General features: G+C 46.4%; 1 protein-coding gene and 1 long non-coding RNA gene across 5 annotated transcripts in view; one reads left to right on the top strand and one right to left on the bottom strand.

The window, feature by feature from the left end:
• The window catches only part of LOC115031508 (uncharacterized), a 151,845-nt gene that overhangs the window by 51,863 nt on the left and 82,340 nt on the right, over positions 1-17,642 (bottom strand). The gene's annotated exons all lie outside the window — the stretch shown is intronic.
• On the top strand, positions 32-16,027 carry Ceacam1 (CEA cell adhesion molecule 1). Of its 4 annotated transcripts, XM_021166889.2 has the most exons (9): positions 130-306; positions 1,085-1,444; positions 2,982-3,266; positions 3,730-3,984; positions 5,724-5,999; positions 11,396-11,516; positions 12,316-12,368; positions 12,962-12,993; positions 13,969-16,027. In XM_021166889.2, the coding sequence occupies exons 1-9, from the start codon at positions 243-245 to the stop codon at positions 14,086-14,088; spliced, it is 1,566 nt and encodes a 521-aa protein (XP_021022548.1). In that variant the 5' UTR covers positions 130-242; the 3' UTR covers positions 14,089-16,027. The 4 variants fall into 4 exon arrangements, with proteins under 4 accessions (XP_021022551.1, XP_021022548.1, XP_021022549.1 ...); XM_021166890.2 differs by lacking the exon at positions 12,316-12,368; XM_021166891.3 differs by lacking the exon at positions 11,396-11,516.

A 17,642-nucleotide genomic window follows, 5' to 3' on the forward strand; every position in this document is an offset into this window, starting at 1 on the left:
CTTGCTGCTCAGAGTATGTCCTAGAACACTGAACTGGGAAGAGAGGAATAGAAGGATGGGAGGCCCGCACTGACAGGAGAACAGCATTGTCAGAGTCACAGGCTCCACCCCCAGCCCACGTGAATCTGGGAGGTGGCCTCTTCTGGGAGGAGACAAAAGCTCCTTTAAGAAAAGCAGGGCAGATATCAGGGCAGCCTGGCTTAGCAGTACTGTTGGAGAAGAGGCTAGCAGGCAGCAGAGACATGGAGCTGGCCTCAGCACATCTCCACAAAGGGCAGGTTCCCTGGGGAGGACTACTGCTCACAGGTAAGGAGACAGTCCTTCCCAGTAGAGAGCAGGGGAGCTCAGAGACTGGCTGGGGTCTTCTGGGAGAGGAAAGGAACCTGAGAAGGGACATCTGGCTTCTGCTTGAAGCCTGACGGCAACAGGAAGCTCTCGGTGAATGTGAATTGGGAAATAGTGAGGAGAAACTCAGTTCTTCCCTATTGTTAAGTTTATCGCACTGGCCAGGATATCCTGAAGACTGAAGTCCACAACTCCGTCAGGGTGACTCTCCACGTAAAAACCAAACTGGGGCAGGTAAACAGAATTATTGCATACTACGCTGAGAAATTTGCAAACACACTAGGCTCTGGGACACTGATTTGTACATGGGTATATGAGCGTGTTCCAGGCAGCAAGGACTAAGCCAAAATCCACCTAGCCCTCCTCGCAAAGCCCTAGTTCTACTGGGCAGAACGACAGACCAGCGAGGACATCTAGGTGGGGTCAGGTTGGCAAGCACTTCAGAACAAACAAAGCAGAGAAAGGCCAGAAAATGAAGGTGCGGGGTCTTTAGAGGAGGGGGTCAGAGAAGATAGGCCTACACTCAGCAAAGACTCTGAGTGTGAGCTGGGATCTGAGGGCAGTGAGCGGTGAGCTGTGTGACTGCTGGAGAAGAGCGTTTCCTACAGTGGAAAGATGCAGCGTTGATGAGGAATGGAGGTGATCTGCTGGCCATCATCCAATAGGACACAGGCACAGCAAGGCTCAGAGGTTTTGCAAAGGTCCTAAGATTGATAGGTTTTTCTCTCTTCCCTCTTAGCCTCACTTTTAGCCTCCTGGAGCCCTCCCACCACTGGCCAAGTCACCATTGAGGCTATGCCACCCCAGGTTGCTGAAGACAACGATGTTCTTCTACTTGTTCACAATCTGACACAGAGGCTTGCATCCTTTGCCTGGTTCAAGGAAAACACTATATCTACAAACAATGAAATTACACGATTTGTAACAGCCACTAATGAGACTATAACAGGGCCTGCATACAGCGGCAGGGAGATAATATACAGGAATGGATCCCTGCTCATCCAAAGGGTCACCAAGAACTATATGGGAGTCTACATACTAGAAATGACAGATGAACGCTATCGTCGTACTGAGGCGACTGTGCAATTTCATGTATACCGTAAGTAATTCTCTGTAACCTCTGGGTCATGGGTAGAGCTAATCCTGCTTCCCACACAGCACTGTCAATCCTTGATGACTCTACTATGTCCCCTACATTGTGGTGGGAGCATTTAGTTCAGGGCACACAGAGGGGAGAAAAACAGCAATAAACCAGGATGCCTCACTTGGACCCACTCTTTCAGAGAAGAGATTGTGAGATAACTCAGTCTGAGGATGTCAGACTCTGCACAGTAACTTAGGCTGCTTATCCTGAGCATGGCCTCGAGAAAGACCCTTCAGGGCTGAAGCAGGGCCTGCCTGAGGAAACCATGAGAATCTCACGGAGAGGTGAGCACCAGGACACTTTGCTCCAGACCCAGCCCGAACTCCAGGAACTCTGGGAAGTTGTTAGCCTGGGTTGAAATTTGCCCTCTTGTTAGAGCTGACAGGGACAATGGTTGATTGTAGGCTGGTAGGCTGTTGACAGTCAGCCTAGACTAGAGCCATGTCTGAGGTAGGCCACCTGGGTATCTCCTCCTGAGACCCAGTGCGCTCTGCGTACATGGAGAGCTATGAAAGACAACCAGCCAACTGTTGTGATGCTCCTGTGAGACTTCCCAGGAAGGACAAGAGCCCTAAAATGGTAGGAGGAAACCGTGTACAAATGGCAGCTCCTTGCTCTCCAGGGTGTCAGGCCCAGGGATTATTTCCTGCAGCAAATAGTAATAGACTCTGGTCTATGGAAGGTCAGATCATTGTTCCTTTTAAGGTTCATTTGCAGGCATGGCAATGATCATTTACCATATGTCCTATTATGGGGAAACTGAGGCAGGAGATAGAGTCACTGAGTCAGGGTCACACAGGCCCTGGGTGGCATGAGTTTATCTGTCCAGAGCCACATCTCCAGCCTCCCCACCCTGGAGACCTTACTAGGCACGCCTTACTCTTTTAGATAATTTCTTGCACTCAGGCTTCTCTTTTGGGGGAATCTCTTACTCATGTCAGTCACCACCAAACACCTGACAAGAATGGCCCACCTGGTGGCCCAGCCCAACCTGAATGCTAGGCAGCTGCAAGTCTCTTGTGTGGGGTATCTGACAGGCTGTGAGGATTCTCAGGGAAGCTCAATGGGAAGTGTCCTCACTGCCCATCTATAGGACAGCCCCGAACAGCAAAGGCTAGGGGGGCACCTGTCTACCCTGAGCAGCAGCTGTCCTGGCAGCTGGAGGGGATTGACACATTCTGTCTAAAGGCAGACAACCAGTCAGTGAGCACCAGGACATAAGAGGAGGTCTCTGATTCTGAGACTTGAGTCTGTGCATCACCAAACTGCAGCTCAGTTACTCAGGAGAGAGCCTTGCTTCTCCCATACACAGTGCAGGAGACCCCATCCTCTCTGAGCACTCATCTACTCCATCTGCCTATAATTTGCCTCCTGCCTGGTTCTCTAAGGATCTGGGTTGGCAGGGAGGTAAGAGACCAGCTCGGATTGAAAAAGGCCATTATAAAAATCAGAAGTACCACACAGGGCAATCTTCTCTCTATTATCTGCACAGCCCTATTACTAAAGTCCAACATCACAAGCAACAACTCCAATCCCGTAGAGGGTGACGACTCCGTATCATTAACCTGTGAATCTTACACTGACCCTGATGATATAACCTACCTGTGGAGCAGAAATGGTGAAAGCCTTTCAGAAGGTGACAGGCTGAAGCTGTCTGAGGGCAACAGGACTCTCACTTTACTCAATGTCACGAGGAATGACACAGGACCCTATGTGTGTGAAACCCGGAACCCAGTGAGTGTCAACCGAAGTGACCCATTCAGCCTGAACATTATCTGTGAGTAACTTCTTTCCCATCCTTGCTACAGCTGCCTAAATACAGAGATCTAGAGCCAGGACACATATTCGCTCCTGGGTTCATGACAGACCCACCACATATATATCTAGGTGGGCCATGATATGCTGGCCTAGCCCAAGCACATGAAGCCAGGCCCAGCCCTGAGCTAGAATGGACTAGAGGGATTACTCCTGTCTAGAGAGGATAAGGGTGATGGAGACACAGGGGACATTTCAGACTCAGGCTCAGTGAACACTTGCGTGTCCAGTGGGGCTGTTTTCTGTGTGTTAGTGATGGACCAGGACGCATACATTACAAGAGTACCCTTCTACTAACCTTCACCGCAGCTCTGGCTGGGACCTGCTTAACTGAAGTTATAGCACAGATACTGTAGCATTCTAGAGACCAGGATTTCCCCTTCCCTCTGCTGATGTCACATTTGGCTTTATTCTGTTTGCTCCAGATGGTCCGGACACCCCGATTATATCCCCCTCAGATATTTATTTGCATCCAGGGTCAAACCTCAACCTCTCCTGCCATGCAGCCTCTAACCCACCTGCACAGTACTTTTGGCTTATCAATGAGAAGCCCCATGCATCCTCCCAAGAGCTCTTTATCCCCAACATCACTACTAATAATAGCGGAACCTATACCTGCTTCGTCAATAACTCTGTCACTGGCCTCAATAGGACCACAGTCAAGAACATTACAGTCCTTGGTAAGTGGATCTCTGAAGTATCAGCACCAGGGTTGGAGTGGAGTCTTTTTGGTGTTCTGGGAAGGTGCAAACCAGCGTCATTTCCAGCCTGTTTCTATGGGAACAGGCAAACCACAATCCTCCCCAGAGCTGCTTCCTCCATCCTATATCTAACCCTTTTCTGTTTCTCCTGGCTGATCTGGCATTGAACTTGGAACAGAGGAGGTTCTCCCAGCCTTGAAAAGCCTCAGGTGGTGTAAGGGACTTCCCAGAGGAGGGTGATTTCCTTCTGTCACTAACTCATGCCTTCTGCCATTTCCATTTTCCTTTGGTGATCTCCAGGACTGAGAAGGAACACTCAGGGCTTTGAACTACGCTCACATTCATTTTCTCCAAGTGAGAGGAGAAAATTCCCCTCAGATGGGGACCAGCAGCTCTGAGCTCTGCTCCCAGATTTGTTCCTGTCTCCCTGAGTGATGGGATGGGAAGACTGGGTTACAGGAGATAACTGGGAGCCCTGTGCTGAGTTGGGGTGAACCACATTGCAGGGAATTTGATGATGCTTTTTCACTTGCTCTTCTCAAGGTGTAAAAATAAACATAGGCTGAGTGTGGTGGTGCACACCTCTAACCCCAGCACTAGGGAGGGAGGGGCAGGTGGAGATTTATGAGATTGAGGCCAGCCTGGTCCACATAGTGAGTTCTAGGCCAGCCACAGCTGCATAGTGAGATCCTGCCTCAAAATTATAAATAAATAAATAAATAAATAAATAAATAAATAAATAAATAAATAAAACAAAGTGAAAGAAAAGGCCACTGGTGGTCAGCAAAGAGCACATGGGGATTTGCTTGTTCCCAAAGACTGGAAAAATAAAAAAGTGAACTTTGGGGCAGTTGGCTCTGAACTGTGTCCTGGCTCTAGGGGTCCAGCTGTGTGAGCCCTGGACACCAGCACTGGGTGATCCCTGAGAACAGTGAAGGGCACTGGCTTGCAGAACAGGGACCTTCGTGTTGAGTTTCTGTGTAGAGGAAAGGACAAGGAAGGCACCTGGTGACCTCTGTGGTATGGTCCATGTGTGGTGGCTCACACCTCTAATCCCAGCACTCAGTGGGCTGAAGCAGATGGGTCTCTGAGTTTAAGGCTAGCCTGGTCTACAGAGCAAGTTCGAGGCTATCTAGGACTGTACAGTGAGACCTTGTCTTTTAGAGAAATCTGTAGTGAGCACTAGAGTGGCCAGCTGTTGATAACACTGTGACCATTCACTTCCTCACTGTGGTATTTAGTCCCTATCCATGGGGCGAGGAAATAACATTTTTCTTCTCATAGAAATTCTTTAGTTTGGGATTTCTCCCAGTCCTGTGGTCTAGGCTTTGACATCTTTAAGATTAGCTGGGCCAACTTAACCGCATGACAAATTAACTACAGAACAGAGAGCTATTTTGTGACAGAGGTACCTGACACTGCACTCACTGAAAGTTAGCACAAAAAAGTCATTGGGAAAAACATTGCTCCCTGGTGAGGTTTCTGGATTTATGGGATGGAGAGGCTCCTGGTGAGGAATCTATACAAATACCCTGAGACAAGGGTCACTCTGGGTGATCTGGGTAGGAGGAGTTTACATGTCTCTCCTTACAGATCTTACCTTGAACTCGAACATGTGGCCTTACAGAGGACCATTTCATTCTGTGGGCCCTGTGAGTTGGCTGAGATCTCTAAGGATAAAGGACTCTCAGCTGGTCCCCTCCTCTGTTTGTCCACAGAGCCATTGAGTAAGCCCACCCTCAAAGTCACCAACACCACAGTCAAAGAACTAGACTCTGTGACCCTGACCTGCGTGTTGAATGACATTGGAGCCAACATCCGGTGGCTCTTCAATAGCCAGAGTCTTCAGCTCACAGAGAGAATGACACTCTCCCAGAACGACAGCATCCTCAGAATAGACCCTATTAAGAGGGAAGATGCCGGCGAGTATCAGTGTGAAATCTCGAATCCAGTCAGCGTCGAGATAAGCAACTCAATCAAGATGGACGTACTATGTGAGTGACCTCTCCATCCTTCTTACTCATGAGTGTTGACAGTGGGTGCAATTTATCAAGGGTGTGCAAAATGGGTAAAAGTTTCAAGGGAAAAATACATCTCAAAATACAAATACAGCCACCATGGCGATGGATGTGAGTCAATTCACAGTAAAACACATAGCAAGTTAAGCATGGCACCTTTAATCCCAGCACATCATAGACCATGGATCTCTATGAGTTCCCAACCAGCCTTGCCTACATAGCAAGTTCCAGGTTACCCTGCAAATACAGGCTACAAGTCTTTTCCTTGTTTTTAAGTTGGAATGTTTGGGGTTTTTTTGTTTTGTTTTGTTTTTCCACTATTAACCTCTTGTCAGATGTTTTATTTACAAGTATATTCTGCTATTCTAAAAGTGGACTTTTTTGTCACTTTCCTGGTAAAAGCCTTTGTTTATTATTAGTAATGGTTTTTAAATTGGCACAAAAATTAAATATATTTAAGAGAAATAATATCTAGATACAGGAATGATTAAACCAAGTTTATTGACATTTGTTACTTCCTTTATCACTCTTTAGGCTAAGACCTTTGAAATTTATTGTTCACTTCTTTGCAATACATTATGGCTGACTATAATCCCCTGATGTGTCAGGCCTCTCAAAACCTAACCTTCTGGTCTGTCTTAAACCTTGTACCCTGACCAGTGACTCCCCATCGCTCCTGCTCCATGAAGTCTCTGGTCAGCTTCATTCCACTCTCTCCTTCCACAGACATTGTTGAGATCATGGATGAGACTGTGTGGAGTTTCCGACACATGGCCTGTCTCACCCAGCATCCTGTCCTCTAGGCTCTTTCACAGAATCACATGACAGAGCTGCCTCCTTTTAAAGGTCCAGTGGCACTCCTATGTGAATATACATTCACATTTTCTTACTCATTCATCCACTGATAGACATTTACTGTCCATGCCTTGATTATTGTGAAAAGTGCCACAAAGACCTGCTGGGCTGTATGACTGATAAGATCCTCTGATGCACAAACATTTTCAATTTTGCTAAAGTCCACTTTATCTATTTTTATCATGGCCCTATGCATCTGGCATCATGACAGAGAAACCGAGCCATAATTGAATCTCAAGAAGCTTTCATCCTGTTTTCTAAAAGTTTTATGGTTGGTGTTTGGCTCTGATATTAGGGTCTTTGATACACTTAGAATTGATTTTTATATGATGTAAGGTGAGGGCTTAGAACCAATCACTCTTTTCCCTGGATATCCCATTTCCCCAACATCCCTTGTTTAAAAGGTTATCCCTCTATCATTGAGCAATCTTAGCCTGATGAAAACTCTTCTGGTCCCAGGTGCAGTTGGACAGCAAGAATGCTTTCCAAATTCTGTAACTGGAGAGGACACCTCTGATTTACACCAATTAGCTCTGTCTTTCAAAAGAGCCAGCAGAGATGAATGTTCATAACACTAAAAAATGACAAATGAAGTGAGAGATGCGACATCCTCTCTGATCTGACAGCACATTATAGTGTGCATGCAAAACATATACAGTGGCCCATAAACATGCACATTTATCATGTTCAACTAATCTTGAATTGAATCATTGGCCAGTGTACATGAGCAGTTCTGAGCTGTCTGTTCTATTTCACTACTCTATATGTCTGCCTTTATGTCACACACTTTGGTTATTGTGGATTTGTACTAAAATTATAGTTCTAGAAATTTTTAATCACAATCTGGAGTTTCTACTCCAAATTTGATCATTCAGATCTCAGAAAAAAAGGCACACAACTTTTATTATTTACACTGAGCCTTAATCTGTACTAGAGCTGGACACATATCTACCCTGTATGCTACTAAAATCTATTTCCTATCAATAACCCCAAGTGATTACTTAATACGTTTCATCTGGGCTGATCTTAACTCCAATTGGCCAGCCCTCAGGGCCATGTTTTCTTGACTCCTAACCCATGGTGGCACTCACCTTCATCCTCCTTCCTCCTCCCCCTCATCTTCCTACTCCTTCTCTCCCGCCCCCCCCCACCTCTGTTTTCCCTGGATCCCATAGCAGGAGCCCTAAAACCCACCTATGTCTCTTCTGCCCAGCTATTGGCTGTTGGCATCTTTATGTACCAGTGAGAAATAACTGTCTGGTCCCTGGGGCAACCATGTCTTGGGGGCCCACACTTAGTATTTCAATACACAGCAAATTGGCTACAGCCAATTACTGGAGGGATTAGAAGGTGGACTTGAAGTGACCTGGTTAGAGAAGGGTGTGGGGGGATGGACAATGAGCCCACGGCCAGGAGAAACAGTTAGTATCTAGGGTTCACCACTGTGGACGTAGACAGGCCAGCAGCAGAATAGATTACGGGTAATCCTATAGTAATTGCCAAAGCCAAATAAAATAACCATAGCCTGAGTCTTGTTTGTATGTAAGCTAGTCGGGGATAGGCTTAAATTGATTGTACTATAATTATGAAATCATGAAGGATGTCCATGCAATTTTCTTCCTCCTTTTCAAGATACTTTTAAGGTTAGGGGTGATGGCACTTCCCTCTGATCCCTGATCTCAGGAGGCAGAGATAGCTGGATCCCTGAGACATTGAGGCCAGCCTAGTCTATATAGTAAGCTCCAGGACAGGTAGAATAGATTTTTCTATTTCTGTATAAAATATCACTGGGGTTTTAAGCCAATGTGCATAGGACTGATAGAACACCATAGTAATATCATCATCTGTCTTAAAAAGTCTGTCAGACAGTCTGGCTCATGACTGTGATACCGGCCACTGGAGAAGCTGAGGCAGAAGTACCAACGAAGAGTGCCTAGCATAACTAGTTCAAGGCCACCCGGAGTAATTTCGTGGCAGAGCTCGGGATATAGCTCCGTGGTAGAGCATTTGCTTACTCTGCTCAAGCCCTGGGCTCAGTCTCCAGCAATGAAACAATGACAACATTGAGAGTATGACCTTCAGGCCGGGCGTGGTGGCGCACGCCTTTAATCCCAGCACTCGGGAGGCAGAGGCAGGCGGATTTCTGAGTTCGAGGCCAGCCTGGTCTACAAAGTGAGTGCCAGGATAGCCAGGGCTACACAGAGAAACCCTGTCTCGAAAAACCAAAAAAAAAAAAAAAAAGAGAGTATGACCTTCAGCCCATCTAACCTGGCATCTCTCATTCCTTGTCTTCTTTCATCATCTCTGACAGCAGTATTTGGTAGTGCAAGTCTTTTATCTCTTTAGCAGAGTTGATTCTGAGTATTCATTCTCTTCAGTGCTCTCCTAAATAAAATACTTCCTTACACTCTTTCCAAATGGTTCACTGTTAAGGCTGGGACTGTTGCTCAGAGCTGAACACTTGCATGAGACCCTAGGTTCAATCTCTAGAATGGCCAGGAGGAGGAAAGGGAGCTCTGACTGTGTGTGGTCAGTATTAATACATAGGAATACAGCTCTCTTGGGTAGGCTCGTTTTGTTAGCCAACATTTTGCTCGTTTTACTAATTTAGTTCAGAGAATGCACTGTAGAATGTTAAGGTTCTTCTAAATACAAGTTTGTGTCTTCTACAGATATCTACTTTACCACTTTATATGTCACTTTTATTACATTGTCTACACTAATGGTTCTGTGTAGGGCTCCTAAGAATCTTTTGAACACAGTGGCCACAGCAGCATCCTGTGTTCTCCCTGATCTTACAGGGAAAGCTGCCAGTGTCCCCACTGAGTCCCATAGTGGCTGTGCATTTCCATGTGTGGCCTTTGTGACACTGGGCTAGAGACCAGTGTTCAGTGTTTTTGTCATTAAAGGCTGTGAAATTTTGTCAACTTTTTTCTTGATCCAGTCTTATTGGTTATACATCTGTTCAATTTTATGTTTCTTCATGATTCCATCTCTGCAGAGTCCAGGATTCTAGGGATTTGTTTGTTGCTTCGAGGCCACCCAGCTGCTAGCATATAACTATTGAGTGCTCTTAGAATTCTTAGTATTCTGAAGAGTGGATGGTAAGGTCTCAAATTTCAGTAACAGCCACCTCTTTTTTCCAAGCTAGTCTGGGGAAAGGCTGCCATTGTTAATCATTCTGAACTTTCGGTGTGTCAGCTTTCTGTACCCTAGTCTCTGCCTTGTCCTCTTCATTCTGGTCACCACTTCCCTCGTTCCACTACTTGGGCAGAGCTTTGTGAGGCAAGGGTCTCATTATATAGCACAGACACTTCTCAAACTCACAATCCTCCTGCCTCAGCCTCTGAATGCTAGGATTCTAGGATGCAGTACATCCTTTACCTGGCTCATAGTAGTTTGTAAGTATTTAATATAATAACCAAGTAACATTTTTGCCAAATTCCCACACACAGAGAGTAAGAAAGTGTTAGCTATACCTATTCCTGCCATCAGTGTTAGCTTTGACATCAGGCAGCCAGGCTTCCCTCTGATTAACTAGACAGAGATAAATATTTAAAAAAAAAAAACATTTTAAGCCTCAGGCTTTTTTACTCTTTAAATGGAATTAATTTCAATGTGATAGACTCACCATATAGATAAAAACAGATGCAAACACAGGGACAGCTACATCATAAATATTATTATCATGGTCACCAACATTACCATTATTAATCACTCTTGAGAAAACTGGCCAGGACTGAACCTCAAATGGTTGTATACAACAAAGAGTAAAGAGGTATGAAAGGCGTTAGGACATCAGGGGCTGGGACACATGTGTCATCCAAAAAGTGAAACCACGTGGATACTAAACAAAAGTGAGGGAGAACGGGGGAGGGTCTATTCCAAAATTTCAAACCTAGTAAGTTATTAGTTTTCATTCTCCAGGATATAGCTCTGATGGGCTTAGACATGAAGGTGAGCCTGGGGGACCCTTAGGCCACATGGAGATATGACCCCATGGAAGCAGAGAAGGTGTCTCTTCAAGTGCAGTACAGCTCAGAGTTCCTGCCAAGTTGAGAGGAAATGGGCTTTTACACAGTCTGCCTTGCTTTCCTACCCCGCTGCACAAAGCACGGCCTCTGTGCCTTCTGGCAATTAATCATGGCCATAAGGGACCACTTACTCATGGCTGCCACACTGAGACCCTGTGGAACAGATGTAGCCATGAAAACACTGGAAGTTTTAACATGCACAACAGCAATCATCCTGTCTCACATTCCCACAGGTTATCACCAGGATAGAATTGATGGAATTGGGGGATTGGAAGGAAGAGGGAGAAAAAACTTAGGACAACGATGCGAGGGGAAGAGGCATTTGCTAAGGGCCTCACACTTCAACTCATCCAATCAACTTTCCCACAGAAAATATATCTCCCAAAACAGTGAACAGAAATAACATCATGCTGAAAACTGTCCAGACCCACCACTAGAAAAGACTTTCACTTCATTCCTTCTTGTCTTTTCTCTCCCGGACAGTTGATCCAACACAAGGAGGCCTCTCAGGTGGCGCCATTGCTGGCATCGTGATTGGAGCTGTGGCTGGGGTGGCTCTAATAGCAGGGCTGGCATATTTCCTCTATTCCAGGAAGTCTGGCGGGTAGGACGGTCTTTCCTTTTTTGTTTGCTGCAAGTCTTAGTGTCATGCTTGGGAGTGGGCAAGGGTTTCTTTTTCTCTCTCTCTCTGCCTGAGCTGGAGCCCTTCCTATCCTTTCCTAAACCTCTGCTTCTGAGCACTGATCCTGTGGGTGCTGCCTCCCTGTCTTCATGGTCCTTGAATGCCTCTGTTTTTTGGTATCCACTCCCACCTACTTAGAGAACAGGTTCAAGTATGTCCTTCTGTCCTCCAGTTAGGAAGCCAAAGTCCAAGAAGAGAGAGAAGGGAGGGACTCCAAGAAGCAACAAGACTATGCAGGTAGCATGTCCTGCTGACTGAGCAGCAGCAGGAGGGACAGGGACAGGTTGAGAAGAGACCCTAGGATGAAGAAAAAGCATTAAAGTCCTCTTGGTCAAGAAATGAGTAGAAACAGAAGAGCCACCTGCGTTAAGCCAGACAGGACAGGGTCAAGTAAGGCAGGTGCAGAAGCACCTGAGAAACTACAGCCTGGGGACACAGCTCACTCACAGTAAAGCGCCAGCCCTGGGTGTGGTCATGGCACCCAGGAGCAAAGGAGAGCAAACTCCGTGTCCAGAAAAGAGGGAAGAACAAATACTAGCAGGCATCATGATTAGCTTAAGCACTGAGGCACCAGGAGGAAAGGCAGTGCCAAGTTGATGCAATGAGGCATCATTGACACCAAGGATCTCTCAGGAAGAAGCTGCCCACAGAGTCCACCCCAACTCCAGAGCAAAGGCCCCGTGTGTGGGAATAGTAGTCACAGTGTCTCATATTTATTTAGGGGAAGTGACCAGCGAGATCTCACAGAGCACAAACCCTCAACCTCCAACCACAGTAAGTAAACCAATCACATTATGAGAATTGGTATTCTAACATGTGTCCTGTTCTGCCAGGGGATCCTGGGATTGTAGACCATGCCTTCCTCTCAGAATTTAAATAGAAGAGAGCTCTACTTCCCAGTGCTAAGGATCCCACGAATCATACCCTTCCTAGCTACAGAAGAATGGCATGAGAGAGCCCTGGAGAAGGGCCCATTCCACCGAGGCTAGACAGGCCATGAAGAAGGCATGTTTCCAGAAGCCATCCTAGTGTCAACTTCCCTGCCTCTATTACAAATGTGGGACTTCTACCTTGGGGAAACTTTCTTTGTTTTGTGGGATATCTGGGTGCCATGGCCTCTATGTTCCTCCTTGCTATTGGGGCATGCTGCTGAGAATCAACTCTGGGCATCTTGTGAACTGGGTAAACGGGAATAGCTCTATCCCACTCCTACTCTGACACTAATGCAATGGGTCCGTACCAGACTCGGGGGGGGGGGGAGCCAATTCATGAACTGATGATGGGCCCCCTTCCCCCATCCCCCTCCACCTGCTAGAAATCACAAAGCCTTTTTCATGTGCACTGATATCTCTCTCTTGCTCCCCTAGATCGGGCTCCTTCTGACAACTCTCCTAACAAGGTGAGCACTGCCACTTTTGCTGGCTGTTTGTGCTAGAAAATGTCTCTGAGGAAACTTGGGGTAGCTGTATTGTTTTGATTTCTTTGTTTGTTGAGTCAAGGTCTCACCATGCAGCCTTGGCAACCTTTGAACTATGTAACCAAGGCTGGCCTTGAACTGTGGCCATACTCTTGCCTTAGCCTTTCATGTGCTGGGATGACAAGTGTGTGCTACCACACCAAGCTGAGAAAAGTATGCTTGAAGAGACACAACTGTGAAATCCAGTATGGGTCTCTACTCTCAATGCTGCACAGAAAGACAGACTGATCACTGAGTCCCATGAGTCTACTACAAGACTGTGTGTTGGAATTATCTCCACCATGTGGTTAATTTCTGGCTATGACTCCTAGAATTCCATGACTCTTGTCAAGGAACTTGAACTCTGTGATCCTCAAGCTTTGTCACCTAGACAATGGGCATTCTGCCTACCTCAAAAAGAGGACAAAAGAATAAAGCAAGTTGACTTGTACACAGCCCGGCCCATGCAGGGCAGCACAATCATACTCTCTCCTCCAGTCTAGACCTGCTCTGACCTCAGCGCAGGGCTTCCATTCTAATGGGTCTGAGATCCTCTTCCTTCATTTTATAACAATTTTACCAAATTTCATCATTTAAGCCTTTCAATAGAGTACACACATAGACCAAAGAGTGCTTTAAGTCATAAGGACACTTTCAGAGTGGGAACTTTCAGAGCTGGAACCCACCCACAGTGAGCACACAAACCTGTTCTCCCCAGACACACTTTGCTGTCACATTCCCTACAGAGGGCAAAGGCAGTCTGACGGTGCACATCCTCGCACACATCTGGCTTTCATTCTGCTCTGTAGCCCATCTGGATGACTGACTGTGAGTGACAGGAGCCCTCTCCCACAGCTGCAGCAAGGTGAGGCTCGGGCCTGTGGTGCTGATGTCACTGATCAACTCTCAAACTTTCAGGTGGATGACGTCGCATACACTGTCCTGAACTTCAATGCCCAGCAACCCAACCAACCAACTTCAGCACCTTCATCTCCAAGATCCACAGAAACAGTTTATTCAGAAGTAAAAAAGAAGTGAGCATAATCTGTCCGTCTGTCCTGCTGGCTGCACCAGTGATGCATTCCCAGATTCTCTCCCTCACTGGAGGGTCTCTGCACACACACACACACACACACACACACACACACACACACACACACACTCACTCATGCATTCATTCTATTGACTCCTTCAGTGTCTATAGAAGAAAAGGTGGATCCTGGAGCCTACAGTTTGGCTGAGAGTGAGGTATCAAAATTTCTCACCCTTTCACTTTCCTGACCCAGATTGTTTTAAATTGACCTGTTCAGAGCACCTTCATTCCACTCCCAACTCCAAGTCCTGCCCTGTCAGAGTCTGCCTTGACTTTCCTTCCATAACCCTTGGAGGTCACCTAAGTGCTTATGCCAAACAAAACAAAACAAACCAGAAGCAGGAAATGGTCAGTCCCATCTCTTTAAAGGCTGATTGGAAGCCACCACACATGAGAAGATCAAACCTCCATGGGCAATCTACACACCCGACAACTGTCATGCTTACCCATCTGCAGCATTGTCTCTGAACCTTGTGTCCTCACGCCTGAGCCCTTCTCACTCACAGCAACTAGAAAGGCTCTTTGGCAGCAACTGTAAGCAAACTTCTAGGCAGGATTCAGAAGAAAAGACAACATCTCTAACATCCACCAGGAAGGTGCCCAAAAAGCAGAGCTGGTGACTTGGACTGACAGGCATCTGGAGTGTGAAAAAGCAGCACAGAGCTAACCTTCGGAGAGTGCTGAAATTATTTGAAAAGAAGCCATATTTGGAGGTATTGGAGTTTTCCTCTTTCAGAGATGATCCACTATTTGAAAATTGTAGCTACTGAATTGCCTCTCACTTTGCCTAAGGGCCACTAGATTTCTGTCTCCCTTGGCCTCTCAAGCCCTTTTGATCATGAGTTCCAAACCAAAAATATATAAATGAACAGCGAGGCAGTCCCTTGCAGAACCACTGTCATGGGTCAGGCTAAGTCTCCTGCTTTTCTGAATTAGTCAAGAAAAGCCTTGGTTTCCCTTTTTCCATCTTTTAATCTTGTCTTTCAGATACTGGCCAGAGCCTGGACACTCTTCCTCTGCGATCTCCAGCTTGTCTGCCTTCTTGTGTTTCTTCTAAACTCTAACAAAGACTGTTCTCACCTTCAAAACATAAAATATTTACAAGCATTTCACATCCCCACCAAAGCTAGGTTTCTGGAAACCCAGGACCAGCCTCCAACTGCCCTTCTGCAGTGTTGCTGCCTCTGTTTCCCTTTCTTTTTGACTTTTTTTCCTTCTTTTGAGACAGAGTTCCAGCATGGAGCCTGTGCAGGTTTCAATCCCACAGTAACACCTTCTACAGCACCCCAACTGCTGAGACTGCAGCCCAGGCCACCAGGCCTGGCTACCTGGACATTGTCTGTCCTGCACTCTCAGGAAACCTTGGCCTCTGCTATGTCTGTTTGGCTCATGTGAAGTGTGCCCTTAAAGGAATGCAGTCACCCATGCCAGAGGCATTGTTTACAGCCTGGAATGCTGTGCACTTCCAGTGGGCCAGTGCTCCACCGGAAGTGGGGTGTTAGCAGGGTCCTCTCACCCGGCCCTGGCCTTTCTGTAGCCTTGAATCCTGCCTTCTCCACCAGGGCACCAGGGATGAGTGCAGCAGCAGGAGGAAAGGCAAATAGTCGCTTCAGGAACCTTCTGAGCTAAGGCACACCCTCTGTGCCTGTTAAGCAAAGGTTGTATTGGATATCAAGTGTTTGGTCTCATGCCAAGCCAACAGGCTTTGGAGAGAATTGATTAGTTCTCCTACTCAGGGATTTCTTTCAGTCCTAACACAGCCTGTGTATATTTTGCTTCACCCACACAATGCTGGATTATTTAAATTTGCCCAGCTAAAGCCAAATCTGAGTTACTTGTAAATTTGCTCTATGTTCATAATAAAAATTTATTATATATCACTGATACCACTTTGTGGGGTTTTCTGTCTGTTTGTTTCTGGTTTTGCCATGCTTTGGATGGAAGCCAGGGTCTTGCATGTGCCAGACACACGCTCTACAACTGAGAAACTGACACAGAATACTAACAAGAAGGGAACAGGAGGTGCTGGAGAGAGTTCAGGGGGAGGGAACACGTGGAGTTGTTTGTGAGTTGAAAGCTGCATTATTGCCTTTGAGTGTCTGGAGCCACTTGGGTGGGAGGAGTGGTTTCCTCTGGTGGAATACCCAAGGCTTCAGCCACTCAAAGGCAGTAATGCAACCCTCAACTCAGAACAATCTCCACGTGTTCTTTCACACTGAACTCTCTCCAGCACCTCCTGCTCCTTTCTTGTTACTACTCCCTGACTGTCCTCTTAAACCTCTGACCTGAATGAGTTGCACAAATTAATGCTGTTGAGTGTTACTCTATCATTTCATGTCCTTCATTTGCAAGCTATGCAAATGCAAGTGTGGCCTGCCCTTCCCCACCCCATTTCCACACCCAAGACACTGGAGACAGCACAGACTGCACTGGGATGGGGTCAGAGGTGTGCTACCCTCACACTTGAGTTTTCCATCATCTCAGACCTCGGTCAGAGATGCTGCATCCACCAACAACAACATATTGCCCTGACGCCAGTCAGTCCTCAGATGCTTTTGGTGTCCCCTATCCCACCCTCCGCTCATCTCCGAAGATCTCAGGCAATGGCTGTTGCATGTATTTCTCAAGCCCCTACCTCCTCCTGGAAGTTGTAGCACCTGCCTTGAAATAAATTTTCATTTAAAAAGGCTCATGGCCCTCCGCACAATAATTCCTTTATTTTACATTTATTTTATGTGTGTGTTAAGGCTGTTTGTTTTTTAAACAGAGTCTCCCTATATAGCCTTGGCTGACCTGGAACTCCATCTGTAAACCAGGCTTCCCCTAAACTCACAATGATCTGCCTGCTTCTGCCTCCCAAGTGTCTGAATTAAAGACAGGAGCATCAGACTGGGTCCCCTAATGGGTTTTTTTTAACGGTACACATGTTGTATGTCAAGTATGTTTTCATTTCCCCATCACGCCCTCAAGTGATTCCTAAATTCTCATCAGATATGTCCCCTACAACCCAATCCCCTCTAGCCTACGCACACATATAAGTCTTCGCCCCAGTGCTGTGCCCAAGATGACAAGCAGCATGCTTCTCCCCTGTGGTTACCCACACTCTTCGTCATAAGCAGTTTCACACTGAGCATCCAAGTGAGGACTATAGATTCAAGCAGGACACAAACTGTGTGCGGTTGACAATGTCTCCCTGATGGCCAGTGTATATTTTCATGAAAGATATAGAAATGAGAAGATGGGTCCTTTCTCTAGGGAACAGAAATCCCTAAGACAGAAGACACAGATAATAACAATTATACAAAATTTGAAAGGGACAAATGTCTCAAAAAAGACAGAGAAGTTAAGAGCTGAGGGGCAGCTCAGAGACAAAGCACCTGCCCAGGAGGGTGGGGCTCTGTGTTTGATCCCTAGCACCAAAGGAGTTTACAGAGAAATCTAATGGAAGACAGAAAACATGGCTACATGCTGGGATCATTGAGAAATCTGTTAAAAGTGC

The sequence above is a fragment of the Mus caroli genome, unplaced genomic scaffold (genome assembly GCF_978045245.1).
Source record: "Mus caroli unplaced genomic scaffold, Mus_caroli_1 scaffold_8, whole genome shotgun sequence".
Lineage (NCBI taxonomy): Eukaryota > Metazoa > Chordata > Mammalia > Rodentia > Muridae > Mus > Mus caroli.